Source organism: Chrysemys picta, unplaced genomic scaffold (genome assembly GCF_011386835.1).
Source record: "Chrysemys picta bellii isolate R12L10 unplaced genomic scaffold, ASM1138683v2 scaf44, whole genome shotgun sequence".
Classification (NCBI taxonomy): Eukaryota; Metazoa; Chordata; order Testudines; family Emydidae; genus Chrysemys; species Chrysemys picta.
In genome coordinates, this window is record NW_027052751.1 from 158,328 (window position 1) to 174,602 (window position 16,275).

General features: G+C 41.6%; 1 protein-coding gene and 2 pseudogenes across 1 annotated transcript; all 3 read right to left on the bottom strand.

Annotated features, from left to right (window-relative positions):
- Positions 1–443: 443 nt before the first annotated feature.
- Positions 444–1,409, bottom strand: LOC101943989 (olfactory receptor 10A7-like). The gene has a single exon (XM_005286731.2). It carries the CDS (start codon positions 1,407–1,409, stop codon positions 444–446), a length of 966 nt encoding a protein of 321 aa, XP_005286788.1.
- Positions 1,410–10,113: 8,704 nt separating this feature from the next.
- On the bottom strand, positions 10,114–11,071 carry LOC135972172 (olfactory receptor 9S13-like; annotated as a pseudogene).
- Positions 11,072–11,083: 12 nt separating this feature from the next.
- Positions 11,084–11,823, bottom strand: LOC112059633 (olfactory receptor 5I1-like; annotated as a pseudogene).
- Between the last annotated feature and the right edge of the window lie 4,452 nt (positions 11,824–16,275).

Genomic DNA, 16,275 nt, shown 5'->3' on the forward strand with positions numbered 1-16,275 from the left:
CCAATAAATACTGGTATCTAGAAGACAATCATATACACATGTAGTCTCCAATACAATGATATTACATAGAGAACATTACCATTATTTTCCAAAATTAGATATTTCAACAACATTCTTCATTGCAATTTTGAGTTGAAATGAAAACAATGAAAGCCTATTTATATTAAATGCAGATGATTTTTTGTGATTTTTTTCAGTGTTTCAATCAGCTATGGAGATGATAATTAGTTCTGAAACTTTGATGACTTTTTTTGGCCAACATTTCTAATTCCAATGCACACAAAAATTGGACAGAACATTAACATTTTATGTGTTTCTTTTTTGCAGTTTTTGGACACCAGTTCAACCATAGCATTGAATGCCATTGAGTTCAAAGGAGCTACTCCAGATTTGCACCGTTATATAACTGACATCAGAAAAAAGAGGTGTTCCCAAATTACTTTCTATGAGAAAATATTTTTTCTCTTTATCATGTCCCCCAATATTCTCCTCAGAGCCTCTTTTACCTCCTTGTTCCTCAGGCTGTAGATAAAGGGGTTCAAGGTGGGGGTAACAGTTGTGTATATCAGAGATAGCACTTTGTTGCTGTCTGGCAAGTTAATGGAGTTGGGTCTTAAATAGATCAGACTGCTGCACCCATAATACAATGTCACCACAATGAGGTGTGAGGAGCAGGTGGAGAAGGCTTTGTGTCTGCCTTCAGCCGATGCCATCTTTAAGATGGTGGAGATAATAAAGATGTAGGACACAAGGATGAGAGTAAATGGAGTGAAGATGACCAGTATAGCAGCTGTAAACAACTGCATTTCATACTGAGACGTGTCAATGCAAGAAAGCTTAATCAATGGGGGAATGTCACAGAAGAAATAGTTAATCTTATTGGATCCACAAAATGGCAAGGTGAAAACCCAGACTGTCTGTATGAGGGACACCACATTACCACTGAACCATGAGAGAACTGCCAAAGAAAGGCACACCATCCTGTTCATGATGAGTCTGTATCTCAGTGGGTTGCATATGGCCACATAGCGGTCATACGCCATGGCGGCCAGAAGGAAGCACTCGGAGACCCCAAGAAAGAGCAGGAAATACATTTGTACAAAGCAGCCCATGTAGGAAATGCTCTTGTCCTCTGAGAGGAAGTTCACCAGCATCTTGGGGACAGTGACTGAAGTATAGCAGATCTCCAGGAAGGATAAGACCCGGAGAAAGAAATACATGGGGGTGTGAAGGGCTGGGTCCATGGTGATTGTGATGAGAAGGATGTTCCCAGTCAGGGTAATGGCATAAAATAACAGATAAATGGAGAACAGAGGCACTTCCAGCTCGCGGTGGTTGGACAGTCCCAGTAAAATGAATTCAGTCACCACAGTGAGGTTCCCCCTTCTTGATTCTTCTGCATATTTCATCTGTGGGGGACAATAAATATCTAGATAACATGTGAAGGAATGCCCCACTGCAGGAACTAAGGGGGGGATGTTCAAAGGCACATATGGAATTTATGGACCCAATTCCCATGGACATTCAATAGGAGTTGTGGCCAACCTCCCCAAAGGTATGTGAGTGACTACTAGGGGAGTTAGGCACCTAAATACTTTAAAGTGTCTGGGAGCCTGACTGCCACATGTGCCTTTGAAAATCTTCCCCAAAAGCCACATGGGCATATTCTCTCTTCATGTCACCCACTTCAAATCTCATTGAGGCTCCTTCCAAAATCCCTGTGTGGGTTAATTGGCATTTCCATACTTTAGATATGGCCAGAAAACAGGAGAAAATGTCTCAAGGAAAAGAATCACCCCCAAAAGTTCATAATTTCTGTGTGAGCAGTCAGGACTGCCTGGAAAGGACGCCTCAGTTAGACAGATAGACTCACAGATAGACCAATAGAAAGACAGACAGACACACAGGCAGACCAATAGAAATACAGATAGACCAATAAATAAATAGACCAGTAGACCAATGGATAGATTTCACTTGGACCCAAGTTACTTGTTTAAATTCTATCCTCTTTCACATTCCTTTAACCATCCCACCTTCCCTCCTTCTCCAATAAGGATACACAGTTTGTACTTGTGGCACCTGAGAGACATAGGCTAGGTCTATACTACCCGCCTGAATCGGCGGGTAGAAATCGACCTCTCGGGGATCGATTTATCACGTCCCGTCGGGACGCGACAATCGATCCCCGAATCGGCGCTCTAACTCCACCAGCGGAGGTGGTAGTAAGCGCCGCCGACAAAAAGCCTCAGAAGTCGATTTTGCCGCGTCCTCACAACGGGGTAAGTCGGCTGCGATACGTCGAATTCAGCTACGCTATTCACGTAGCTGAATTTGCGTATCTTAAATCGACTCCCCCCTGTAGTGTAGATGTACCCTAACAAATTTGTTTGGGCATAAGCTTTCATGGACTAAAACCCACTTCATCGGATGCATGCAGTGGAAAATACAGTAGGAAGATATATATACACAGAGAACATGAAAAAATGGGAGTTGCCATGATACTGATATGGCAACATCCATTTTTTCATGTTCTCCGTGTATATATAGGCAAGTCTCATCTTACGCGGGGGTTCCATTCTGCAGTTAGCGTGTAAAGAGAAAACCGCGTATAGTGAAACACTCATTGAGTTCAATGGCTGGCAGAATCGCCCGCACTACAAATGCAGTTTTATATTGTTGTTTTTCTTTTTTCCCCATTTTTGCCTACCGCGCAAAGCTGAATTCGCGCATGTTAAATGCGCCTAAGATGCGACTTGCCTGTATATCTTCCTACTGTATTTTCCACTGCCTGCATCTGATGAAGTGGGTTTTAGCCCACGAAAGCTAATGCCCAAATAAATTTGTTAGTCTCTAAGGTGCCACAAGTACGCCTCGGTTTTTTTTTTTTTGGTTTTTTTTTTTGCTGATACAGACTAACACGGCTACCACTCTGAAACCATTTTCTGACTTGGTAATTCATAAGGAACAGATTGACTACACTGTGTTCTAAATGGTATACCATGCAGATCCCCAGGTGGTGCAGATCAGCAAAGCTGCTTTGAAGTAAATGGAGCTACTCTGATTTGCACCAGCATTTTACCCCTAGAATTCCATCTAATCAGCACAGAGTTTTCTGCCCTGCTCGGTGAATCTGAAGTATGAAGACATTACCAGAGACCAGGAGTATGTGACTATAGGTCTACAAGGAAATGTAACAACTGTATATGACATGTAGAAAAATGTAATAAAAAGTAGAACTGGTTTAAAAAATTTAGATAAATGTTTTCCCCATAAGAAAATGCGAATTCAACAAAATCTAAATGTTTAGCTGGAATGCATTGATTTTGTCAAAATTTTCCATGGGAAATTGATAAGGTTGAAATATTTTGTTTTGTTAATATAATATAATATAATATAATATAATATAATATAATATAATAATAAAGTCCAAATGAAAGATAATATAATAAAATGATAAAGTTCAAATGAAATGTTTCAACCTTATTAAAAAAAACATTGTTCCTTATTGATATGCAATATTTCAGAATATTTTGTTTCATGAAAAAGTTTGGGATTTTGACTTTTTGGCCTTATTTGGAATTAAAACAAATTTTGAAATCTATGTATTTCTTGCAGGACAGAAATTCCATTTTTTGACCAGCTCTGAAAAAGAGGTAAGGCATTGCTCTTATTCTTATTTGTAATAAATAAATAAATAATAATAATAATAATAATTAATAAGCTGATTCTTTGAGCCCATTATGCTAGACTTACTGATTATCATTTCAATTGTTCCATGAGCAATTCCACAGAAACCATTGTGATAATTTACAGAACAAGGTCCCATTCAATATGAAGGTATCACAGTCTGTCACCTATCATTTATATAGCACCTTCCATCTGAGGACCTCTAAACAACTAACATCAGTTGTGTCAGCCTCACTACCACTGGCTGAGACAGGTCAGTATTTACCTAATTTCTGCAGATGGGGAAACTGAGCCACAGAGCAGCAAGACATGATTCTCTTCCAAGGTTGAACAGCTAATGTGTGCGGGGCAGGAAGAGATTCCAAATCTCATAAGTCACCCTGGTTTAAGCATAGAACTTCCCCTGAATATTCCCTATACATGTGAGAGTATACACCTCTGCAGAAAATCAAATATATAATTAATCAAACTATAGAGATGGGGGTCATATATATATATACAGAGCGATGGAAGACAAACAGTTCATTTCATGCATCTACCAACCATCAACACAGTCCCATTGTTTGGCTCTCAAGCTGCTCCATTCTAAAGACACCAGTAAAGGCTGCATGAATACAGAGGCTGCAGAGACCACAGCCTTGACAGCTTGGATTTGGGGAATAATAATATCTGTCACTGCATAGGCGTAGTTTGATGTCTATATTTGGGGGGAGGCAACTCCATCAGGCCAATGGAGGGCCCGCATGTGTGTGGGGGGGGGCAAATTCCATGCCTGCCTGATGCTTGAAGTTTTGGGGAGGGCAACACCCCTCCTGCCCTCCCTCCAAACTACTCCCATGGTTAGGGGTCGCCTATAGCCAAAGGCTCTGATTTAGCAAACTTTGCCACATAAAGAGTGTCATTTGTGTGTATTTGTGAAACTGAGCCCCGGATAAATGTGTGATAAAGCACACAGTCCTATCTGGTTGCTAAACACCTCTAATGTTACAGAATTAGGAAGTTCTGTGTTTATCATATGACCAGGCAAAATTAAAATGTAATTGGCAATGGCCACATTCAGAGTCTGAGATTTCTGGAAATCACAGACAGCTCAGTTAAACAGGGAATTAAAAAACAAGTAAAAAAAAGCAAAACAAATACTTCATCATTAGTGTTAATTTTACACAATCTCTTTCGACGAAAATAGTAATCAAACCTGATGCAAACTCCCATTTGCCTTCAACTTAATTATAAGATACTGATTTATCTCTTTGCAGTTGTTAGAATCTGCCAGATATCTCTGTCTGGTTTAGTAGTATGTTTGGGTCTGCATCGCTTGTTGGACACATTTTCTTTCTTTCTTTCTTTCTTTCTTTCTTTCTTTCTTTCTTTCTTTCTTTCAATTACCTTAATAACTAGGAGCCCCAGTCATTGATTAGGACCCCATTGACCTATGCGCTGGATGAACCCAGAACAAAAAGACAGCCCTAAGCCCCCAAAGAACATACACCCTAATTCCATCATTTCACACTCTGTATACCTTTTGGAAGATTTTACATTTCTATATGGAGCCCTGAGATGGCTAATGCCAGGAACTTCCGAAGATGGGCACCTATTTAATTGTAGTTTTAAATTTCTTGAGAAAAGCAAGAAAAAGAAATACTAAGGGGCTGACTCTCAGGTGGTGAAAATTCTTTGTTACAAATGACGCTAGCTGAAAATCTGTCCCAGGTTTCTATGCTGAGATAGTTCAAGTTACAGGACCAAAAGCAACATGCCCTCAGCTATGTTTTCAATCTATGTAAAAGTGAACATTAACTAAAATTGAGTTAGATTCAAAATAAATTCCTCCTACCGCCAGCTCCTTCTTCTCACCTCTCTGCAGGATGAATGTGCTGGTTTCTATGGTCTATTTCAACCCCCTTAGATGACCTTTGGGGCGGTATTGTGCCAGAGTTTACACGCAACACACTGGGGGATTTTACACACGTATTCCCATTGCTTCTCTCTGATTGGGCTGTAAAAAGACTGCAGCATTAGGATTTTCAGTGTAAACTTTTCCCTTTTTTGGCTTGAGAGTCCCTAGGCCTAATTCTCATTCACATTAAAACCACTTCACGTGGCTCTCACGATGTAACAGAGCCTTGTGGTGGGAGTGAATGTAATTTATGTCCATTTTCAGGCACTTTTTACACTGCTAGAGTCGTACAAAGCAGCCTCCATATCAATGCGATTCGGGACAACTAAGCCAAATTCTACTCTAAGGCTACATCTACACTGGGAGCTGGGGGAGTGGCAGTACAGGCTAGCTGCCTCAAGTATACACCCACGTGGTCCGAGCAGGTTTGCACTCAGGGTGACTAGCACACGGTACTGTCGCTTCCCGCTGCCTGTGCTACTGTGGCCACACTCCTAATTTTAGCACACTGGCTCAATGAGAGCTAGCACAAGTATGTTTACACCAGCTGGAAGTCACATTCCTAGCTCCAAGTGTAGATGTTAGCCTAAGTTACACCCATGTGAATCAAGATTAAGTCCTCATATTGCAAACCCATTAGCCTGATCCAAAGACAGACCTGGTCTGTTTTGAACCTTTTTTGGAGGGGGTGGGGGTGACTTAGAAATTGGAATATTTTGCAAAACTAGCGTTTTGTTTTTATCAGCATTATAAAGAACCAGACACACCCAATAGCTGCAACACAGTGCCAGAGACCACTTGTGGAAGGAAAAGGTCTTTACTTTCTTTGAACTGGAAGCCAGGATCGGGGCCAGCCAAGTCGGATCAGTGCTAGCAACACCAGCCTTCCCAGTGGACAAAAGGCACCTGCCAGTGAAAGGCCCGGTTCATGGACTCTCAGTGAATGATCAGCATTTGGGGCCCATCTGAATAAGGGAAATCTGCAGTAAATTGGAGCCGACTCTGTCCATGCAGACTGGACCCTTGTCAACACACACATCCTGAAACTGACTAGCGCCTCTGACATGAACTGGCCCCATTCGGTATGTCTACACTGCAGTGTAAGGCTAAGGTTAGTAGAACTAGAGTTGGCAGAACCTGTGTTTGGTAACCTAGGGCTTGAGAGTCTACACTCATTTGTAAACCCAGTTTAGGAATTTTTGATCCCTGTGTTCCAACCTGGGGCTCCAGCATCTACACTGTATTATGTGGGCCTGAGTCCAATCCCTGACTTCCTAGCATCCTCCCCAAATTCTCTAGCCATTTGTTCATAGGGCAGCACGGGAAAACTTAACTGTCTACCAAACTTGACTGTCTAGAGGACAAAGGAAGCCGGCCCATGGGATTGTGGAATGCTTTTGATGGATGACCATTGTATCTCTACATTGCAATTAAACACCCACAGCTGGCCAATGATAGCTGACTTGGGCTTGAGGGGCTCAGCCTGTGGGGCTGTAAAATTGTGGTGTAGATGTTCGGGTTCAGGCCGGATGCCAGGTTCTGGGACCCTCCCTCCCTGTGAGGTGTTTAATTGCACAGTAGACATACCCCCAAAGCACAAATCCAGTGGGGCTGTGTCTACACTGCAAAGCAGTAGGGTTTGAACCCTGGTCCTGGCTTGACTCAGGCTTGGATCCTCCACCCCTGTGGGATCCTTGATCTGAGCCCTGGGTTAGCACAGTTTGCATGTAGATGGAAGGGGGATTAGGCTTGAGCCTGCGTTTGAACCCCGAGTTTACACTACAGTGTAGACATAACCTCTGAGGCCAACTCCAGCCAAAGAGGCTGAGAATTTTGGAGGCAATGGACCTACAAAGGGCTGGCCACTGTTAGGCACGGATCTATGGATATGTCTACACTGCAATTAAACACCTCCACCTGGCCAGTGTCAGCTGACTCGGTCTTGTGGGGCTCATCTCTTTCCGTGGAACTCCTTTCTAGGCAGTCATTTCCCATTTTGTACGTGTGCAACTGATTGTTCCTTCCTAAGTGGAGTACTTTGCATTTGTCTTTATTGAATTTCATCTTATTTACTTCAGACCATTTCTCCAGTTTGTCCACATCATTTTGAATTATAATCCTATCCTCCAAAGCACTCGCAATCCCTCCCAGCTTGGCATTGTCCACAAACTTGATAAGTGTACTCTTTATGTCATTATCTAAATCATTGATGAAGATATTGAACAGAACTGGACCCAGAACTGATCCCTGTTTATATGCCCTTCCAGCATGACTGTGAACTACTGATAACTACTCTCTGGGAATGGTTTGCCAACCAGTTATGCACCCACCTTATAGTAGGTCCATCTAGGTTGTATTTCTCTAGTTTGTTTGTGAGGTCATGTGAGACAGTATCTAAAGCCTTACTAAAGTCAAGTTATAACAAATCTTCTGCTTCCCTCCTATCCACAAGGCTTGTTACCCTGTCAAAGAAAGCTATCAGGTTGGTTTGACATGATTTGTTCTTGACAAATCCATGCTGACTGTTACTTATCACCTTATTGTCTTCTAGATATTTGCAAATTGATTACTTAATTATTTCTTCCATTATCTTTTTGGGTACAGAAGTTAAAATGACTGGTCTGTAATTCCCAGGTTGTTCTTATCTCCCTTTTTATAGATTGGCACTATATTTTCCCTTTTCCAGTCTTCTGGAATCTCTCCCATCTTCCATGACTTTTCAAAGATAATCACTAATGGCTCAGATATCTCCTCAGTCAGGTCCCTGAATATTTTAGGATGCATTTCATCTGGTCTTTGTGACTTGAAGACATCTAACTTGTCCTTTCCCTATTTTAGCCTCTAATTCTACCTCATTTTCACTGGCATTCATTATGTTAGATGACCAATCGCCACCAACCTTCTTGGTGAAAACCGAAACAAAGAATACAGTAAGCACCTCTGCCATTTCCACATTTTCTGGTATTGTTTTTCTCCCCTCATTGAAGTAACAGGCCTACCGTGTCCTTGGTCATCCTCTTGCTCCTAATGTATTTACATAATGTTTTCTTGTTACCCTTTATGTCTTTTGCTAATTTAATCTTGTTTTGTGCCTTGGCCTTTCTAATTTTGTCCCTACATACTTGTGTTATTTGCTTATATTCATCCTTTGTAATTTGACCTGGTTTCCACTTTTTGTAGGACTCTTTTTTGAGTTTTAGATCATTGAAGATCTCCTGGTTACGCCGGGGTGATTTCTCACTATACTTCCTATCTTTTCTATGCAGTTGGGATAGTTTGCTATTGCGTCCTTGGACATGGTGCTGTCCACACCGGCGTGTCTGTCGGTGTAACTTATGTCACTCAGAGGGGTGTTTTTTCACACCCCTGAGCGACGTAAGTTACACCAATAAAAGTGCTAGTGTAAACATAGCCTAAGACTCCTCAAGTGAGTAAGGTCAAGATTTTAAAAAGATATTTAGGCACCTAACTCTCACTGAAATCACTGCTTATGAATGAGAGTAGGAGTGCCGTAAGCTGACACCTTTGATCTTTTGAAAGAAAGAAAGAAAGAAAGAAAGAAAGAAAGATTCTTAGATTATGCTTTGCCAAACCACAGTGAAGATAGAAATTCACATAATGAAAACAGACAGAATTCATATCTCTTCATACTTAGATTTTTTTTTCCAAATGGTACATTCTGAATTTCATTAATTAAGTTTGCAGGTTAATAGTCTGGGATTTCCATGGTAAATGCTCATAGTAAATTTGATCTGGCAAAACATAACGCACCAAAAACCTCCCCTGAAGTCAACGTGATGTTACCCTCAAAAAATGCTGCAGAACTGGGCTGAAAGTGTGTTTTTCATTTCATGACCAAATCAAAAGGGAAATGATTTTAAGTTGTTTGTTTCACTAAATGTATTGCATCTTAAAAGGTAGAGTAAATGGGCCTGATTCTCCATACATTTATACATACTTTAGAACAGTGCAACTGCATTTACTTTAGTGGAGTGACTCCTAATTTAAGTCAAGGTGAATGAGAGAGGAATCAAGCCCATTGACTCCAGTGGTGTTATTCCTGATTTACATCAGGATTAGTGAGAGGAGAATCAGACCCACAGATTTGAATGTGGCTACTAGTGATTACACCTGGATGAGTGAATGCTCCTGATTTACATAAATAAATATGAGTGAGATTTGAAACAAGACCACTTACTTTATTGAGCTGGGTTGCAGACATGACATAGGAGTATTGTACATAGATGATCCAGTTTAACATGGACTCTATCAGTTGCCAGTACCTGATACAGGTGTCACATTGTTCACCATTTCCAAACAGCTACCTCCCCAGGCATCAGTGATAATTCAAGGACCAGATCTTGAGGTGGTGTAAATCAATGTAGATACACAGAAGTAAAATTGGCTACACCAATTTACATTACCTAAGGATTTTGACTGAGGTCATTCCTATTCAAAGTATATGTAAATATGCAAAAATATATAGAAAGTCTTTATTATTTTAAATATATTTTATGGTTATGGTCAGTGTTCTGGAAGGTGAGAAGAACAAAGGAATTGCCATGCAGCAGCATCCTGTCTCCAATGGTGGCAAGTATCATCTGTTTCAAAGGCAGGAGAATTGTATGATAAATCATGGAGAAAATGTATTCCTAACTCAGACAGGCAGTTGCTGACTATTATCCTGAAGCATGAAGTCACTATACATATCAAAGCCATTTTAGAATTATGAGAATACATTTGACTAAATAATATCCAGTGCAATGAGTTCCACTGGTCGGCTAGTCAGGTAAGGGGAAAGACAGAAAGAGAGCGAGAGACAGACACACACACACACACACACAGAAAAAAAAAATTGATAGATTGATAGATAGATGATACTGTGAATCAGAATGATTTGCTTGTACTTGCACAAAAGCTACGCCCAACAAGAAAATAAACATTTGCTCAGAATTTGATGTTGTATTGCACGATACCTTGACCCACTGAGTTTCAGCTCTATTTTCAAAGACACTGTTCATTTTTTCAAACATTTCTTGCCCACAGTCCTTTTAAAGAATCTTTCACTTCCTTGTTTCTCAGGCTGTAGATGAAGGGATTCAACATGGGAACGAAAAGGATATAAAACACAGACATCACTTTTGTTGGGAACAGAGAAGCTAGCCTAACGGGCTGGGTGTACATCAAAGCAGTGGTCCCATAAAATAAAGTCACAACCAACATGTGGGAGGTACACGTGGAGAAGGCTCTGTGACTGCCCTCAGCAGAGTGAATCCTGAGGATGGTGGAGATGATATAGATGTAGGAGATGAGCACAATCAGGGCAGTGCTCACTATGATGAGGCCACATAAGGTAAACATCACAAGATTATTGACATACATGTCACTTCAGGAGAGACTGATCAAGGGAGGGCCATCACAGAAGAAATGATTAATCTCATTAGGCCTACAATAATGCAGCATAAAGGTGAAGCCTGTTTGCACCATGCAGGGGTGGCTCTAGCTTTTTTGCTGCCCCAAGCACAGGAGGCAGGCTGCCTTTGGCGGTATGCCTGCGGGAGGTCCACTGCTCCCGCAGCTTCGGTGTACCTGCCACCGAATTGCCGCCGAATCCAGGGGACCGGCGGACCTCCCACAGGCAAGCCACCAAAGGCTGCCTGACTGCCGCCCCCACAGGGACCGACAGGGTGCCCCCCGGGGCTTGCCTCCCCAGGCACGCGCTTGGAGCGCTGGTGCCTGGAGCCGCCGCTGGCACCATGGCATTCACATAGCCGCAGATATACGACACTGCCACCCTCTGAATGCAAACCCACTTGGACATGGTGACAGAATACAGGAGCGGGTTGCAGATGGCGGTGTATCGATCATATGCCATCACTGCCAGGAGGTACCCTTCAGTGGTGAGGAATACAGTGATGAAGCAGAATTGGGTGTCACATCTGTTGTAGGAAATGGCTTTGCTCCCTGCTAGGAAGCTCGCCATGGCTCTGGGGACAATGGTGGAGAAGTAGGTCTAAGAGTGACAGGTTCATGAGGAAGAAGTACATGGGGGTGTGAAGGTGAGAGTAGGCTCTAATAAGGAGGACCAGGATGGTGTTTCTCAGCACGGTTATCATGTAAATCACCAGGAACATCACAAAGGGGACAATCTGGAACCACAGACTTCTTCCAAACCCAAGCAAGATGAGTTCTGTCACTGCTGTGTGGTTTCCCCCTCTAACTGCTTCAGTAGCTGACATTTCCTTTAGAAAATAGAACAAGATAAAAAATTTTTAAAAGGTCAAATACAGATGATACATTGAAGCTTCTCCTAAGTGTTCTTCATCTCAATTGGGGTTAGTCACCTAGATACTTTGGAAAATCCCACTAGGTGCCTAAATACCTTTAAAAATCTGGCCTCAGTTTTTTGGGGTTTTTTGGAAAATTTTGCTATGAAGCCCAAATTAACCAACTTTCCCCTACAATCATGATTCAGGACTCCTCTTCTTGGCTGATTAAGACGTGGGTAAATCCTTCATGAGAAATGCCATTGATTTATAAAAGGGTTATAGAAACAAAGCCTTTTACTTTGATTATTCTATTACTTTCAGTCTGTAAATCAGTATATATATGACTATATGATTTAATTAATCATTAATTAAATTTAATATATTAATATATATTATTTAATTAATAATCATTTCTGCTCCTGAGAGATTGCAATAGTTCTAGCTGAGAGCTTTAACCTTTGTACAGAATATCCTTACTCAGGAACATTTAATGGGAGTTTTGCCTGAGTATTGACAGAGTAAAGTCTGAGTACGAATGTAAGGACTTGGTATTTGCTTTTAACTACAAGTTCCTTCAACTGTGGCTGGATTTTGTGTTAAGTGTCTGATTCTGCCACCCTTATTCATACTGAGTAGTACCTTCCTGCCAGTGAAGCCTCCTTGATAACAATGGATTGTTCATTTCAGTTGTTTTATAATTAACCTTACAAGTATGTGTATTCAGGCTCCCTTTCCCCACTGTGTCTAACAGACGGCTTTGTCAGGGTGACCCAGGCACATTCAGTGTTGATGTCTTGTCCCTCTATCTCCCAATAAGGTCTATTGCACTTTATGCCTCCTGTGGCAGAGCTCTGACCTTGTCCCTGTGGGTCTTGCACTTCCAGGCAGTTTATGTTAGCTTCAGAGGCTCACTGCAAGCCTCCATGTAGCCCTTCTCTCTCTAGGGCCAGGGATACAGTCTACTGAGCCCTTGTCATCATAAGCCAGCAAGGAGGTTGGTGAGAGAACTCCCACAGTCTCTGTTGCTCCTACAGCCTTGTACCAAAAAAGTTTAGCCTCCTGTCCTGACAGTGGCCTGTCTTCCCCTCCCAGGAGGTGTTTCTGTAGTGGTGGGTTGGGGGGAACCTGGGCCCGCCCTCTACTCCGGGTTCCAGCCCAGGACCCTAATGGTAGCAGCTGTTGGCAGCCAACCTTTTACTGCTACATTTCCCTGGGCCACTTCCCCACAGCTCTCCTGCTTCTCCCTTACCAATGACTTGAGGGTGTCTTCATTAACCAGCCCTTCAGCCACACTTCCTCTCCTCTGGCTCCCTGGCTCTTCTCTGCCTGACTGGAGTGAAACCTTTTATAGTATCAGAGGGGCCTTAATTAGAGTCAGGTGGTCACATTAGCTTAATGGTCTCACCTGACTCTTTGCAGGTTAATTGAAGTCAGGTGTTCTCATCAGCCTGGAGCAGCCCCTGCTCTGGTCAGTCAGGGAAGAGAAAATTGTTAATCCAGTGGCCAGTATATCTGTCTTCTACTCTGCTGTGCCAAACTGGCCTGGGTTTATCACACTCCCAAACTCAAAATTTAACACACATTAACCAAAATGCTTCACACTGTCATGTAAATACAATGCAAAAGAGGACGGGCTCATCCAGTCAATTCCATTTGCTCTCCAATAGACAGTGGCAGAGAGCTCCTTCAACGATGGAGTCCTTCCACAACTGCAGTTCTTAAGTTGTTCTGGGCTCCTGTCAGGGTTCCCTCCCCACTCTGAACTCTGGGGTACAGATATGGGGACCCGCATGAAAGACCGCCTAAGCTTATTTCTACCAGCTTAGGTTAAAACTTCCCCAAGGCACTGCCACCACCAAGTGATTAAGACAAAAATTCAGGAAAAAGGGCCACTTGGAGTCCCTGTTTCCCCACAATATTCCCCCAAACCCCTTCGCCCCCTTTCCTAGGAAGGCTTGAGAATAATATACTAACCAATTAGTTACAAAGTGAGCACAAACCAAACCCCTGGGTTTTTAAACACTGAAAATCAATCAGGGTCTTAAAAGAATAATTTTATTTAAAACAAAAAAAAAGTAAAAGAATCATATCTGCAAAATCAGGATGGAAGGAAACTTTACAGGGTAAATAAAAAGATATAAAACACAGAGGATTCCCCTCTAGGCTTAGCTTCAAAGTTACAAAAAACAGGAATAACACTCCCTCTTAGCATAGGGAAAATTCACAAGCTAAAACAAAAGATAATCAAATGCATTTCCTTGCCTTTACTTATAATTTCTGTAATTTTATATGTATCATTTCAGGTATCTTTTCAAGAGATGGTTTACCTGCTTGGTCTCTCTCTCTCTCTATCCAGGGGGAGAGGCTTTGTTTGTCCTCTCTTTGTTTATTCTCTATCCAGAGAGAGCACAAACAAAGAGAGCACAAATAAAGCCTCTCCCCCTGCCTCAGATTTGAAAGTATCTTCTTTCCTTATTGGTCCTTTTGGTCAGGTGCCAACCAGGTTATTTGAGCTTCTTAACCCCTTACAGGTAAAGTGATTCTTTACCTCTGGCCAGGAGGGATTTTATTTTACTGCATACATAAAGGTTGTTACCCTTTATATTTATGACAGCCCCTCTTCCCTCATTTCATCCACAGGTGACAGTTCTGAGCTCCCTTATTTCTACTTACAGATAGAGAGAGAGAGAAAGAGAGAGACTTTCCCTGTTGGATATTATATAGGATTTTTTAAAGAGATTTTTCTTCAAGGGACTGCAACATCTTACAAATCAAACTACTCTCTGGAATTTCTTTTGCCTGCTATTATCACAATTATCACCTGAGATAACTGTTAGTAAAAGAGCTTAGAGAGCAAATATTATTCCAGGTTATCCAGCGAGATCACTGCATGTTTTAGACATAAACTATCTGTGTAGAGTCATTTTCTGTGTTTCCACCCTTAACTGGTCAGTTGTCTCTGTCGTTTGTGTTACAGTTTAACACTTCAGCAGGGAAAGAAAGCATTTTAAAATAAATCATAAATCCCCAGCAGATGGCAGGAGCACTTAGAATCATATGCCACACCTGCAACTCTTTAAAATCTATCTCTCTATCCTCATACACACACATCTATCTAACTATGTATCTATCAACTGAGTAGATTGCTGGTTGACAATGTCCGTATCAGGATCCTGATGCTGCAAACAAATACTTATGCCTGTGAAGAACTTGTCTCAAACACCTCTCAGGGATTGTCTAGGCATACTTAATTCTGCCTCAGGAAAGGGAGCCCAACTAGATGATCTCTCGAGGTCCCTTCCAGCCCTACAGTTCTGTCATTCTCTGGTAGCAGTCTCACTGAAATCAATAGGCTTATTTCTATCAATAATTGTCCTCATGTTCTTTATGTGTTTCCAGGGTCAGGCTCTTTCTTTCTTTCTTTCTTTCTTTCTTTCTTTCTTTCTTTATTTATTTATTTATTTATTTATTTATTTATTAGCCAGAGCAAGTACTTTTGTGGGTGGAAGGGAAGAACTAGTTCTTGCTAACCATGTAGCAGTTTTGGACCCAGTTCTTCAAGCACTTCCCTTCAGGCATAGTCTTTACTATGGTGCGTTCTTCCATTGACTTCAGTGCTATGCCTGGCAATATTTAACTGAAGAAATGGGCAAAAAGGCTTTTCAGTGCTAGGCTAAAATAAGGTATAATTCAGACCTGGCACTAAGGAAATCTGTGGGAGTATTGACCTAAAATCGATTACAATTGAGAGCATATAGACAGAATAAGAAAGAATAACCAGGAAATCAATAAGAAAATATACCTTTAAATACATAATGCCTCAATACCTTACCTTGTTTGGAATCCAGGTAAAGTCACCAGACTATCAAGTGTCTGGGGAACTGGTGCCTGTTTTATCACGGTGTTATGGTAAATCTCAAAAGCAGTATATGAAGAGATCACACTGGGCACTCAGCAGAGAGGAGTTTGTTCTATTGTAGGCTACATGGCTCATCTACCTCAAACATAAACTCCAGATCTTCGCTAAACTAACTCAGCAGCAGCACAAAGCAAGGTTTGCACTGTCTCCTCTAACTGAGACAGCACTACTTCTAACGGTTCCACCAGCCTTTGAGAGGCAGGGCCAAAGTGACAAAAGAATTAAAGAGATGTCCAAGGGAGCTGATGTAAGACAGGTCACAACTTGACTTGAAACACAGTTGACTTGTTTGAACTTTGTTAATATCTCCTGAGGAGGCACAAGAAACTTGTGCTTAAAATCACACCGGTGGGAATACAAAAAATCCAAGTGATTAAGTCATAGAAAGAGTGTGCTTACCAGAGAAAATACTATCTATCTATCTATCTATCTATCTATCTATCTATCTATCTATCTATCTATCTATCTATCTATCTATCTATCTTTTTGTTCGAAGGTCATTA

Coding starts and splice junctions, on each gene's coding strand:
- LOC101943989 (XM_005286731.2), bottom strand. CDS start 1,409: ATGAAATATGCAGAAGAATCAAGAAGGGGGAACCTCACTGTGGTGACT.